Source organism: Camelus ferus, chromosome 3, assembly GCF_009834535.1.
Source record: "Camelus ferus isolate YT-003-E chromosome 3, BCGSAC_Cfer_1.0, whole genome shotgun sequence".
In the NCBI taxonomy this organism is placed as follows: Eukaryota; Metazoa; Chordata; class Mammalia; order Artiodactyla; family Camelidae; genus Camelus; species Camelus ferus.
In genome coordinates this window covers 54,073,743-54,088,964 of record NC_045698.1, presented here as the reverse complement: position 1 = coordinate 54,088,964, position 15,222 = coordinate 54,073,743, and the positions used below count along the sequence as shown (strand labels likewise).

Genomic DNA, 15,222 nt, shown 5'->3' with positions numbered 1-15,222 from the left:
CCTAAGGCGCCTGGAATGACCAGAACTCTTGCTGGACCCCGCAGCAGAAGTACCCCGCCTTGGGAATGAGGAGATCTACACACACAAAGCCCTGAGTTGCCAGTTGCAAGGACTGGAATCACTCATTTCCCAAGTTACCTAAGTGACGGTAAGTGGGTCCTTTTCTACTTTCATCCCATCCATCCCAGACCTTTGTGTTCTATTAGGGACACATACAATAATCTGCAATGGTTTCCAAACTCCCCTTCTTCCACCTCTGCCCCCTACAATCTATTCCCAACAGAGCAACTGGACTGATTCTTTTGAAATGTAATGCAAATCTTATCTTTCCTCTGTTCAAAACTCCCCAATTTCCCATTTCATTCCGATTAAAAGCCAAAGTCCTTACAATGGCCTTGAAAGCTCTGCACAACTTGTCTCTCCCTTCATTACCTTTCTGATATTATCTCAGGACCCTCCTGCCCAGTCTGCTCCACACGCCTCTAAGCTGATCCTCAAACATGCCAGGTACACTGCTACCTATGGGCCTTTGCACTTGCTGTTCCCTCTTCCAGAGCCCTGTTATATTAGACAGAATAAACTAGGCAATGTTGCAATAATGAAATGCCCACACATCTCAGGGTTAAAGCAAGAGAGATTCTGGGCCAGTTGTTGGCTCCGGCCCACACGGTTCTGATGGACATGCAACCTGGGCCTTTCTATCTGGACTCCACTGGCTGAAGAGAAGGAAACTAACAAATCATGGCTGGACCCTTATAGTCCTTTGCCCACCACCGTTTACATCTCATTGGCCAAAGTGACTTATACTCAAGGAGATACAAAATACAGTCCTCCCACGTGGCCAGGAGGAGGATAGGAACTTTAATGAACAGTCCTGAAGACAAACTTCTCCCCTAAAGAGACCTCATGGCCCCTCCCTCACTTCCTTCTGAACTTTGCTCACATGTCAGAGTCTCAGGGAGGCCTTTCCTGACCATTCTATGTAAAATTGCAACCATGTCACCTACCTCCTTCTCTGTCCTGTTTGATTTTTCTCCAAAGCATCACACACACACATTTACATTTTGTTTGTTCAATTTCTGCCTCCCTTCACCAGAACAGAAGCTCTGTGAGAGCAGGGATAAGCTCTCAATATTAGCTGGGGAAATACTCGGGACCCGCTTGGCGTCCTACTCCTATTCGTATTAGGATTTTGAAAGACTAATTGATGGTGGTCATTTGTCTCCAAACTTCTTCTGACCTAGTTTAACGGACAAGGACAAGAGCAAAATAGTAAGGAAATGGTGGCCCACTTCTATGCCCCTCTGATAGCCCAGGCGTCATGTGTGAGTCTATGGTGGAAAGAATGTGCAAAATGGTCCTAATTCCAACAGGTAGGAAATGTAATCTTTCTAAGATGTATTAAAATGTTTGTCTCATTAGTTCCAAAAACTCATTAGTTTTTCTGACTTACAAGTTACTGTCATCTAATGTAAAGTTATTTTTAATTAAATATGAATATCGTAAAAATGTATCCAGGGAATCACACAATAGAAAGTAATTCTGAAGACTATTAATGTGTATCAGTCCCAGGCACAGTGCAGCGTCCTACTTAGCAGGAGGACTAGCGGGCAGTAGTTCAGATAAATCCCTGCTGTCTGGCACTAGGTTACTTTCCCACATTTTCTCTGCATGTGATAAAATTAAGAGAAAAAAATCCTAAATGAAAAATCCAAGATGTCAATATCTTGTTTTCTTTTAAAATGCTACATGATCATTATTAGGATATTATTAAAAACATTCATACTATTTTATCTAAATAACACTGCAAATGGCAACGGTTGTTAGTATCTTGGACATGTGACTCAAGAAGCATTTTACTTAGGAATTCAGATTTGATTACTGATTAGGTGGGCAACTCATGGTAAGTTTCTGGACCTTGTTTTCTCATTTAAAAATTGGAATAATTATAGTGGTCACCCCCATGCAGAATGTCTTGTGAATTAATTTATGATCCCAAAGCCCCTCAGGATAATATGGCACTGTATGAAGCTGGGTCACTGTTTTAGTCTCCCATAGGGGCAGGAACTGACCTGGAACTGTTTGAAGCTGCTTTGTGTGCCCCACAGCACACAGGCAGAGCTTGTGCCAGCGAGACCTGGTGGTGACTGAGCAGTTGCCTGATTTGAAGACACAATGATGACAGTGTAGGTTTCACATCTCTAGCCCAGCCAGCCACATGGCTGAAAAACAGATTTCAAAATTGCTGTAAGAAAGAAATATTTCCAATGTATGTTGCCTTTGTTTTATCAAGATACTACAAAGGGTGTTATCAAACATCATTATAAAAGTGTACCACCTGTTTGAGAAAAATGACTTACAATAAAATTGTGATATTGTGAGCTGGATCACTCACCTTATATGAGCTAAAAATGAACAGCACTGATGTCAACCAGTGATAGAGAAAAATAAACAGAAATGAATATTCTCATAGGAAATATAAGAAAAATAAAGGACTGTCAGCAATCATGTAAGAACATGTGGGAATGTATCAGAAATCTTTTGGTTACACATGACAGATAACCAAAGTCAAATGGTTTTAAACCAAAAAAAAAAAAAAAAAAAAAAAAGTGGGAGGAGGAAGGGACCATAGAAAAGACTTATCTGTTCACATAACTGGAAAGTTCCAAAGTACATTGATTTCAGGTGAGGCCTGATCCAGCAGCTGACCAAAATTATCAAGAACTTACCTTTCCTCATGACTGAATGCCCTTGTACAAATCCCTAATAATTTTTAAAATTTGTCTAGCTTCCATTCTCCACTCCTAATTAGAGCTCAATTTCCTTTTGGGGAAAAACTTTACCAGTGTGTTTAATCTTACTGAGACAGTAATTGCAGGCATCTGTCTCATCTCTATCGAAACCGAGATAAACAGATTTTACCCCTCCTGTGCCCTTCCTTTTCCCAGTCCTAGGGCCATGGGCAGACATATGACCTAAGCTTGGTCAGACAGATGCTCTCTCCTGGGACTTTAGATCTGGTCCAAGGTCCACAAGGATGAAAGGCCATACCAGACTTCTTAATAAACATTTGCTGCACTTCCCAGCCCTGCAGCACAGCCTTTGCTCCTCCTACTGTCAAACCTGGTTCACCATATCAACTGTGGGAGCCCCCAAAGCGTTCCCCTTTGCTTAGGATGCTTAGGTCCTGTTGCTTGATTGACAGAGTGATGAAGACTTTATAGGGATGACCGTGCAGAGGAGAGCCTCCTCTCTCTGTGTCCCCATGGCAACGTGTACAGTATCTTATGATAGTCCCTTTTCACATCACACCACTGATTTATACCAGAGAGTGCCAAGAACAGAAACCTTATCTATGCTTAGCCCAGGGTCTAGTTAATATTACATATTTAGAATAATGTGTTGAACGAATAGATTGACGAATGAAAGTCTTTAGAGAGAAAAGACATGCTGGTATTAAACAATTCTAAAATTTAAGGCAGTATATTATCAAGCACAAATCATAAGGGCTCTTTACAAAGTGTGGAACTGCCAGAAAGAATATTTTTTAAGGCTGTTTTATGGGGAGTTATTGCACATTCTTTGAGGATCTATATACCTGTCAAGACTAATCTTGTTTCAACCTTGAAATTTAATCTGAAGGCTTCTTAAGGGCAGATTGATGTCTATCTAATAGGCAATAAATATTATCCATTTTGCCACCAAGAAATGCCTCTAATGTTTTGGGTCAAGCCTCTTCCTAAATGAAAAAAGTATCCAAACCCGCAGATTGGTTTCAGCCTGACAGCATCACTTGGGGCAATGAGCCCTGGCTGATGACCCCCTGCAGCCAAAGACATACTGGGTCCCCAGTGTGAGCACTGCTCAGTGGGCACTACCCCTGCCCTCCCCCAAGCGAGGACTGAGTCCTTCACTCTGTAAACCAAAGGCTCAGCCTCACTGCAGGGTCACAGCCAAGTCTAGCCCAGCTGCAGGTGGACCTACAGGGACTTGTGGTGGGCAGCAGGGAACACAGGAAGCAGGGGCAGTGGGCAGCACACCTAGTCAGGGTCTGCCTCTTCCTTGCCCCCTTCCTCTTCCTTTCCTGTGTCTTCTTGAGCCATGCAGCCTAAAGCCGGTATGTGAGGCGAGCATGTGGGTATATGCCAGGTGCCCTAGCAGGATGCTGTGCCCACCCAATGGGGAGGTGGCCCCAGCACAGGGCCTAGATGGGAGTCAGAGCCTAAGCCTGTGAGGAGGGTGCCCCTCAAGGGCAGTGATGGCCTGGAGGTGGGAGACTGGGTACACAGAGGGGCACTGACCAAGTAAGGCAATCGATCAAGCACGATGTAAACCAGGTTTCTCACTGTCAGAAAATGGAATTAGAAATACAGGAAACCCTGCATTGGTGGATGGGAATTGGGTCTATCAATCTGAATTCGAGGTGTTATAGATGTTAGAAATATTAGTTTCCCAGGGCTAGTAAAACAAATACCACAAACTGGGTGGTTTAAAACAGCAGACTGGAAGAAATACAAATGATCAATAGGCACATGAAAAAATGCTCAATATCACTAATTATCAGAGAAATGCAAATCAAAACTACAATGAGATAGCACCTCACACCAGTCAGAATGGCTATCGTTCAGAGTCCACAAATGACAAATGCTGGAGAGGCTGTGGAGAAAAGGGAACCCTCCTACACTGCTGGTGGGAATGCAGTTTGGTGCAGCCACTGTGGAAAACAGTATGGAGGTTCCTCAAAAGACTAGGAATACACTTACCATATGACCCAGGAATCCCACTCCTGGGCATATATTCAGAAGGAAGCCTACTTCAGAAAGACACCTGCACCCCAATGTTCATAGTAGCACTATTTACAATAGCCAAGACATGGAAATAGCCTAAATGTCCCTCAACAGATGACCAAATAAAGAAGATGTGGTATATTTATACAATGGAATACTATGCAGCCATAAAAACTGACAACATAACGCCATTTGCAGCAACATGGATGTTCCTGGAGAGTATCATTCTAAGTGAAGTAAGCCAGAAAGAGAAAGAAAAATACCATATGAGATCGCTCATATGTGGAATCTAGAAAAAAAAAATACAAAACAGAAACAGACTTATAGACATAGAATACAAACTTGTGGTTGCCAAGGGGGCAGGGGGTGGGAAGGGATAGACTGGGGTTTCAAAATGTAGACTAGATAAACAAGATTATACTGTAAGCACAGGGAAAATATACAAGATCTTGTGGTAGCTCACAGCGAAAAAAAAAGTCACAATGAATATATATATGTTCATGTATAACTGAAAAATTGTGCTCTACACTGGAATTTGACACAACATTGTAAAATGACTATAACTCAATAAAAAGTGTTAAAACAAACAAACAAACAGCAGACTGCTTCTCTTATGGTTCTGGAGGCCACAAGTCAGAAATCAAGGTGTGGGCGCAGATACACTACAACCAAAGGCTCTGGGGGAGAATCTGTACCCACCTCTTCCAGCTTCCGGTGGCTCATGTGTTCCTTAGCTTGTTACTACATCACTCCAACCTCTGTCTCCTCCCCTTCTCTGCGTGTCTCGTCCTCTGGATGTCTAGCTTAAAAGGATTCACGTGATTGCATTTAGGGTGCACCTAGATAATCCAGACAAGCTTCTCCTCTCAGATCCTTAATCCTACTTTTTTTTTTTTTTTTTTTTTTTGCCATTTAAGGTAATGTACATATGTTCTGGTAAGGACATGGACATATCTTTTGTGGGGGGGACTGTCATTCAACCCACTACAGACAGATACACACACTTCCACTTCATAGCTCTGTCCACGGTGAGGGCCCGGGAGCAGTGACACTCAAACAGCAACAAGCACATTCAGGACCCAGATCTTGGCTTCTAAATACTGTTTTCCACTAAAAGGAAACAGCTTCCTTGACGAAATGCCTGATTATGGGGCTGGGGAAGGGAAAATACAAGATGAGCCTGGAACATCTGGTTGCCTGGGAAAATGAGGAATTACAAAAGAATGATAGAAAAATGTCAAAAGGACCCAGAAGCCAGTTTGACCCAACTGAGGGCAATTTGAGCATCAAAATGAATAATGGTAATAAAAGAGGTAGCCCATTGACCAAAATAGGAAACCATGAGTCCAGAGAGAGTAAATAAATTAATGAATAAACCACAAATGTAATGAGGAATGAGATGCTTACATAGTTTCAAACTACTTCCACACAAAATGTTTATAAATTACACAGGGAAATTATCAGGAGAAAATTAACCAAAGGACCAAAATGAACATCATCAAAAATGGGAAAGGTTGAAAATGTGCAGCACTGGGTAAGATGCGTGAAGAAGAATGCATCAATTCTTGATTCCCTGCCCAAGGTGCATAGACTCACCCTGGTTACAAGGAGACATCAGACAAACCCAAACTGATGGTCATTCTACAAAGTAACTGGCCTGGAACCTTCCAAAGTGGCAAGGTCACAAAAGTCAAAAAAAGACTGAAGAATTGTTCCAGACAGAAGGAGACCAAAGGAAGATGACAACTGAAGGTAACACAAGGCGTCATTGGAGCAACCAGTAAAACATAAATGGGGTCTGAGGACTAGTGTTAATAACATATTAATGTGAACTTCCTAGTAGAATGCCCTGTTTACACAAAATTCACATTCAAATATTTGGGGATACTAATAGGTCCTCAGGTTGGCAACTTACTCTCAAATGGTTCAGGGAAAAATAAGTTCTTTGTATGGTACTTCCACTTTTCTGTAAGTCTGTGATTGTTTAAATACACATACACAAATCAGGAGTGACCTTCAGTCTAGTAAATGGTTAGGAACTGCAGGATACAGCTTGAGAAGCTGCCCAAGACCATCAGCTAGTTTCCATACACATTTATCATTGTTTCATCCTGATTAGAATGATTTACATTTTTGTAGCACATTCACTTGTTATTTATTAATTAAAACATGACCTCTATAAAGTCAGGGACTACATCTATTTCACTCATCATTTCATTTATCCAATGACCAGAACAGTACCTAGGACACAGTAGGCACTCAGTAAATAGGCACTGATTGAATGAATGAAACAATGAAGGCAGGCTGGACTAAAAGAAGCCTGGCCTTTGTAGTTTCACAGATCTGGGTAAACCTGCATCTCTCTCATTTTCTGATTGTGTAGTCCTGACTCCCCTGATCACCTCTCAGGCTAGCTGAGACAACAGCCAGACTAACGGGTTTGAATCCTGCCTTTACTCTTTCCTAGCTGTGTGGTCTTGGGCAAGTTTCCTCACCCATAAAATGGGAATGATAATGGTCCCCATACTTCATAGGGCTGTGCAGCATGTTATGATGGCTCAGATGGTTCCACTGGAGAATTCTAGCAAATGTTCAAGACCACCAAATCTAAACAACTTGCTGTAGAATATAGAGGCAACACTTCCCACTTCATTGCATGAATCTTGACACCAAAAACAAAGACAGTAAAGAAAAAGAAAAGAAAGATCAATATCTCTCAAAAATACAGATGTAAAAATTCTTAACAAAATATTGGCAAACAGAATTCAGCAACATATAAAAAGAACTATACCCCATGACTAAGTGAGGTTTATTCCAGAGATGCAAGGCTGACTCCACATTTGAAAGCAATCCTTGTGCTCCAGCATACTGTTAAGCAGGGGCGGTGGCAGCCAGAGGCCTCCAATGAGTAGTGCCTGGATGATGGTGGGGCCAAGAAAATCCTAGGAAGTGAAAAAATTGGACTCTATAGACATGGCTTTTGTTTAAACAAAATAAAAGGCTGTACTCCATACGCATTAGGTGACACCTGGCTTATACACCAATGCTTGTCCATCTGAGAGCCAGGGCCACTGGAGGTGCAGGAACAAACAGGAGAAAGGCTGGCCTGAGGCTCCAGGTGCTACATAGGACAGTCCAATTTCTCAAGGTCAGAGTGATCCCAAGAATAGTGTCCAGGAGCAAGGAAGAGCAAGAGACCCTCCAGGCAAGTTGGCACTCAAAATGTAAGAAAACCCATTCTGAATTTTTTGCTCAGGAACTCTTTATTTAAGCTTTGAACCCCATCTATTTAAATTTGAATTTGAATTTAAAAGCATTGACCTGGCAGCTTTCATAATCTAAACCAAAGGTGGAGATAGAGGCTGCTAGCTAATAAAGTTCATTTCTGTATGCAATACTTTGAATTACCAAGCCCTCTGTCTAGAATTCATCTCCTAAAATAAAAAGACTCCCAGCTGCCTCTGATGTTCAGAACAGTAAGTCTTCAGACTCTCGGTGCCTTGCCTGCATCTCCTGGGCACTTACCACCCCAGCTTTCAGCACAAGCTGACAGCATCCTTGCCTCCTACCAAGGCAAATCTCTACCTGAGAACTCACTCTTGTCCTGCAGTGCTGAGGAGTTCATGCTAGGGAGCAGCCCTCAGCCAATGCAGGGTGGGGAGTTGGAGGGTAAAAACCCCAGCTTCCTTGTCTCTGGAAGGAATAACTCAGGCTATTCTTCACAAACTTTAATGTCCTTATGACTCACCTGGGAATCTTAATAAAATTCAGATTCTGATTCAGCACATCTGAGGTTGAGATTCTGCATTTCTAATGAGCTCTCAGGAGATGCCAATGCTGTTGGTCTGGGGACCACAACTTGACGCTACCGGTGCTTTCTGCAGTTTTCTCCCAAATTAACTGCTTGCTCTCAAATTCCTGTTGGAGGCTCTGCTTCTAGGGGAAGCATTTTTTTCTGTTTCGTCTCTTATATTTCCTGCTCCTTGTTCTCAGTTTTCTCAAAGCCTGACCATTACCTTGCCATGTAAACCCTAGAGCAAATTATCTCATTTCCTCATGTCCAGAATGAGGGGGTTCGACTGTCTAGTTTCCTTCCCTCTCCAACATTCTAAAGATGTTCTTATTATTCTAGTGATTACCATACTTTCCACACTCTTCTTGATCAGCTTTCCTGCTCTTGTGCATGAACTTCTAAAATCAATCTGGCTTCACAGCCTGCTCATTTTCAAAAGATGTCTCGAAACAGAAACGGAAAGTAGAAGCTTTTCCTTCAAACAAAATAGCAAAAATCCTTGATAGATAAAGGATATATCACATACAGATGACATTTTCATTGTCAAAGAGGAAAAGAAACCATTCAGAAAAAATAAGAATAGTAGTTTCAGGCAGAGGCTACAAAAATTCAAAACCAACAAAAGCTATGAAACCATAATCAAGATATCTAAATAGGAGATAATACATACAACACAACATGACAGTGACTTTGTATACTGTGTCTGCTTTTTGATCAAACATCCCTAGACATACATATACAAATTCATGCTGTCCCCTCCCAGATAATTACTTTGGAAAGCTACCAAGTATATGTATAAACCAAGTATGATTATGAGCATTTACACAATATTACCACTTTAGTCACTGTTTTTTATCCAAAACAACACATACATTATTTCAATAACTTAATATATTTTCTAAAATATTAATAAATGAAATTCACACATGTTAACTGTCAGTGATCGCTGTGTAACAGTCTCTCCATCACAGTGACATACAGCAGTAAGTAACTGTGTCTCATTCACAAGTCTGCATGTCTATTATGTGGCTCAGCTTCAGGCTGCAAGTCTGCAGGTTGGCTGGAATGACTCTGCCATACGAGAGTTCAGCCTGGCACCCAGACGCTGATGGGGCAGCGGCTCAGGCATAGCATCTTCTCACTGCGGAGATCAGGTGTTCCTGAGAGCAGGAGCATGTGGTACCTCAAAGAGCTCAGTTCAAACTGGCACCCTGTTACCTCCCCACATTACATTCCAAAGCAAGTCACATGGCCAGGCCCAGCATCAATAAGTGCCTCTTATGGAGTTGTCAATAGACAGAGTGAACATGTGCTGAACAATGATCTCATCTGCCAAGATGCTATTAAGAACTCAAGGCAATTTCCAGTGAAGAATGCCAAAAATGATATGTATAATAACACTGTCATTGGAATTACTGTATAACTATGTAAAAGAACCAACCTAGAAGCACAAGTTTTAATTTACTTGTTTAAAAAAAGTCATTTTTATGCTTTTTATAAAAAAGTCAAACTTCATACTTACCTAACTGAATGCATCCAATTTATGCTTCTTTGGGATGGAAACCTACCTAGAGGATCCTGTAAAGTTATCAAGTCCGTGTTTCCCTCACTCCTCTCCTCCATTAAAAAAAAAAATCTTTAAAAGGGGAAGAAAAATTACCAGAATCTGCATTTTGATGTCTCAGATGGGGCTTGGCAGGCCATCTACATAGAGATGAAAAAGCAGCACCAATTTATTGGAGTCAGTTAGACTTTATGGTAAGTCAGGAGCCCTGAGTTCAAGCCAAGTCCTCTACTACCTTAGCTCCTGTTACATCAGCTGCCTGCCTGGCATGTTGCTTCCTCTCAAGGCTTCCATTTCTTCACCCATCAATGCAGCCAGCCCTAACAACATGACACCTGTGGCTCTATAATATGCTGGAGGTTTCCTGGTGCCAAGTTTCCTTAATGGGAACCGCTTTGTAAGTCATTGATTTCAGCTCTAGAAAGTGTAACAGCTTTTATGTGCTAAGTTTAACAACGCAAACTCTCATTTAATGTTCTAGAGTCAGTCTGTCATAAAGAAATTCTCTCGGGATTTGCTGGGCTCAATTTTAAATGAGTTTCTAATTGTAAATTCTCTAGGTTAAAGCCTTCCCTTGTTGGGTGACTGATGTACCTGCAAATATCAGCACTTTTTCTTTTCTTTTTTTTTTTTTTTTTTTTTTTTGGTTTGTTTGGCAGTTGTGGGTGGAGGTAGTTACATAACAAAGTGATGAATAACAGTGGTTTTTGGAACCATTATAATATCCTAAGAATCAGAAGGTGGATTTTGAGCTGAGGGGGGAGGAGTGAGTACCCACCCTACTTAGGAGTTAACAGCCAGAAAGAAAGAAAAGTCAAATACTCTAAAAAATCAACTTCTAAAGCAAAAGATCTGCATTCTCTGGACAGCATTCAACCAATTAATTATTAACTCCCCACCGCCTGTCAATTCTTCAAACGGATAATAATCTCACTATTCACTTACTTGGCAAACACCTACAGCACCTTAGCCAAGCCCACACTGTGAGTTTCCTACATTATCTCATTTAATTCTCTGCAGTCCTCTGAGGTAAGTACTGCTATCCCCCTTCACAGGTGGAAACCCCGGGCTGTTCCCAGCTATGCCAACCTCGATCGCCCCAGATGCAGCTTCTTCTGAGACAGAAGAGAGTTCCCTTTCGCCCTCCTCACGATGTCCCTGGCCCCTTAAATCTCACCTCCCAGTGCACCGAGCAGCCCAAGCGGCCAGCAGGGCGCGGGATGCGCGGCCGGGTCGGGCGGCGGGGCGCCAGTGCCCTTTGGAGCAAGGGCGGGCCCGGTGGTGGCCCGGGCAGAGGCCAGGCGCCCTTGCCCCGGGGCTTCGCACTCTCGATCCGTCATGGAGGGGTCGGCGCCTGGAGAGGTGCGCATGAGCCAGGCCATCCAGCCCGCGCACTCCAACCCGCGCGGCGAACTTAGCGCCGGACAGCTGCTCAAGTGGATCGACGCCACCGCCTGCCTGGCAGGTAGTGGGGCTGGAAGGGGAGTGCAGACCCGGGGTGCCAGGGGTCCGGAATGTGAAAGCCCTGAAGGGGGTCCGGCGTATGTGTCGGGGCGGGCTGGGGTGGGGTACGGCGGGTGGTATCTGGGAGCTAGGAAGCCAGCTAGGATGTGGGGATGCGGGATGGCAGAGGTCGGGATGTGGAAAGTTCCAGGATGACCGGTGCGGGATAACCCAGCCCAGTGCGGAAGCCGACGCTTGGGGTTCTAGCCCGCGCCAAGCCAGGATCAGGGATCGTGAAGAGGGAGAAGGAGCGAGAGGAAGGCATTTACACAGTTTTAAACCCTGTGCGGCTAGTACGTAATGACTGAGATTGTTCACCCAACACAGGGATTGACCTAGACCAGTGGTTCTCAAACCTTTTAGTCTTAGGACTCCTTTACCCCATTAAATAAGTAAGGCTCCTGGAGAGCTTTTATGTAGGTTCTTTTTTTCCCTGTATTTACCATATGCGAATTTAAAAAATAATAATAATAATTCATTTGAACAGAACAAAAATCCATTACATATTTTTATTGAAAAACAACTATTTTCAACAAGAACAAAAATGTAGAAGTGGTATTATTAGAGAAAAGATACTGGTTTACATTTCTGCAAATCTCTTTAATGTCTGGTTTAATCACTCATTCTTGTAACTGCTTCTGCACTCAATTTGTTGCCTTCCACGCCCTCATGTAGTCTCTGCACAGGACCTTTGCACTTGCTTTTCTTTTTGCCTTTACACTCTTCTCTGGGCCCTTTCCATCTATTCCATCTCCACTTAAATATCATTTCTAGAGAGCAGTCTTTCTTGACCACCTGTTTTACATTGGCACCCTTTCATTACTTTTATCACAAAACTCTTTCTGACTTCCTTTACACCACTCAGCACAATCCATAATTATTTTGTGTATTAAAATGTTCACCTTTTATTTCCTGCCTGGCCAATTAGCATGTAACTAAAGCTGGTTCTCCAGTGCTCTCAGAAAGTATGAAATAAAAACCTCCTGATTATATGGATGGGTAGCTGGATGAACAGATCTAGAAGTTGGAATCTCATTTCTAAAAGGAAGCCAGGCATTGCATAAGGCACTTACTAGACTTAGCAAATGTACATTTTAAGTAAAATACATTAGATGAAGTACTAAAGCTGGAAGGAGCTTTAGATCATGTATGTTAGGACTCTTACTTTATAGAGGACAAAAGTAAAACTCAGATGATTACAAAACCCTGCTTTCCTCAATGAGTGTTCATAAAGTTTCTAATCCCCCGTGTATTAACCACGGGCAGAATTCAGTCATATAGCCGATGCCAGTCTGTTTTCTGTTTGTTGACAGGTCTCTTTGATTTCTGTCTTAACAGTTTTTATCAGGATTTGAGATCAGTTATAATAACATATAATAATGGAGACATGAATATAAAATTCATTCGCATGTAAGACAAACAAGTATAGAAAATTTTGAGGTTGCTAATAATAATGATGCCTATTGCCAAGGTAACTGATTTCATTATGTAAATTCTGAAGTGACTTTTAAAGTTACCTCATTTTGTGCTTCTGTCCTATAATGGAGAAACAGTTGCCCTCCTGCAATTGTCATAAAAATTTCTATGGTTTTACCTTTGGAAATTCAGACCATAGAAGGATTCAGTTGATAACCAATTACTCTGGATCTTAATAGTTATATTACTAACAATACAAAATTAAAGAAACCTTTATGATAAAGTGGTTTGGAAACATGGCTAAGGCATGTGTTAAACACTTCACGGTAAGAAAAACCTCCACATAAGCAGAGGACATTATTTAGCCAAGGTGTAACTCAGTCTTAGGCAGAGAAATGCTCCACCATGGTATTTTATTTTATACAATAGGAATTAATCCCAAAACTGGGTTTTCTGGCATTTTCCCAACCAGAGTTCCTCATTGACCAGCACTTCTGTACAGGCACATTACTATGATAAATAATGACCACGGTCATGGCCCCAAGGCACTTCCATGACCACCAGGTAGTTCTATATTGCAAAATCCCTTCTCAATATTTAAAGAAAGATTAAACACATCACTATCATTTTGGCATTAGATCATTAGATCTCACTTCTGTCACTTAGGCCCCATTATTCTTCTAGTCCCTTAATCCTAGAGCCATCTATGGGTCATTCTCTACCCTCCATATCCATTTCTTATTTTGAAATATCCCAGGCTCACATTTCCTTCTCTATTTCATTTGTGAATCTTTTCCAGGGTTCATTCTCTCAGGAATGGCACCCAATCCATCCATTTATGCAAGTAAAAAATCTAGGAGTCATCCATCCTAGATCCTCACCTTGCTTCTCCCTCCACATATCTAATCCATGAACCAAGTCTTAACAATGTGACTTAAAGCAATCATTCAAACACAACCACTTTGTACGCCTCCAACTGCCACCACTAGTCCAGGATACCATCATCTTTCATGTGGATTTCAGCAGTGGTTTCCAAACTGGTCTTCTCCATTCATTCTGGCCTCCTCTCCACACTGCATCTAAAGTGCTTTCTGAAGCTGCTTATCTGATCATGTCACATGTTCTGTTCATCTTTCTCCACTGTCTTCCTTACCAAGGGTTATAAGAATCTCTCTTTCAGCATGGTATCTCTATCAGAAAAGCTCTCCCATGAATAACAACTATAAATTCTGAGAAAAACAAAGAATAAAAGCTACTTAAGGCAACTGAAATGTGAACAAAAGCAGGCTTAAGAACACTTGGAAATCAACACTTGAAGGAACAGAATGGTACTAGCTAACTTTGACTTTTAAAAAAAAAAATATATATATATATATATATATATATATATATATATTAATATATATATATATATATTATATATATATATATATATATATAATTTTAAGCCTAAAGAAAGAGCCCAGTGTGCTCCCAGCTTAATCTAATGGAAATTAAGACAGACTTGCTGATTTGAAGAGTAAGAAGATTTGGGGGAAATACAGCTACTGGAATGTGAGGAGGAAGACTGAAGAAATCAGAGAGTCAGAGAGGCAGCCCTAAAATATACCCACAGTCTTTGCTCAAATCTCTGGTGATATCTGAGTCATGTATAATAGGACAGACTCCCAACTTCCTAGCTAAGGCCAAAAGAAACGAAAAAGGCTGGTCCTACCTCTAGTGAGACAGAGTTTTATAGTGTGAGTTTAGCTTAAATACCTAAGTGAAAAACAAAACAATACTCTTCAGAGGATCATATAAGAACCTATATTTTCTACAATGTATCCCTCACAATCGCTAGGATACAATCCAAAATTACTTGGTATACAAGGAAACAGGAAAGCATGGCTCATTCTTAAAAGACTATCAATGGAGACCAATCCCTAGATGACACAAATGCTGGAATTAAGCCTCAAGGATTTTAAAGCAGCTATTATAACTCTGCTCAAGAACATAATGAAAAATATAATAATGAATGAAAATATAATAAATCTCAGCAGAGAAACAGAGACCATAAAAATAATAACCCAATGGAAATTCCAAAACTGAAAACTTCAGTATCTGAAATTAAAAATTCCCTGGATAGGATTAACAGAAGAAAGGAGAAGACAGAGAAAAGA

At 41.4% G+C, this 15,222-nt stretch overlaps 1 protein-coding gene across 1 annotated transcript in view; it reads left to right on the top strand.

Moving 5' to 3' along the window:
• Positions 1–11,346: 11,346 nt before the first annotated feature.
• ACOT12 (acyl-CoA thioesterase 12) overlaps positions 11,347–15,222 on the top strand; it is a 41,775-nt gene continuing 37,899 nt past the window's right edge. The window contains 1 exon segment of the mRNA XM_032475341.1: positions 11,347–11,609. Coding sequence (XP_032331232.1) covers positions 11,483–11,609 — 127 coding nt within the window. The 5' untranslated portion in view covers positions 11,347–11,482.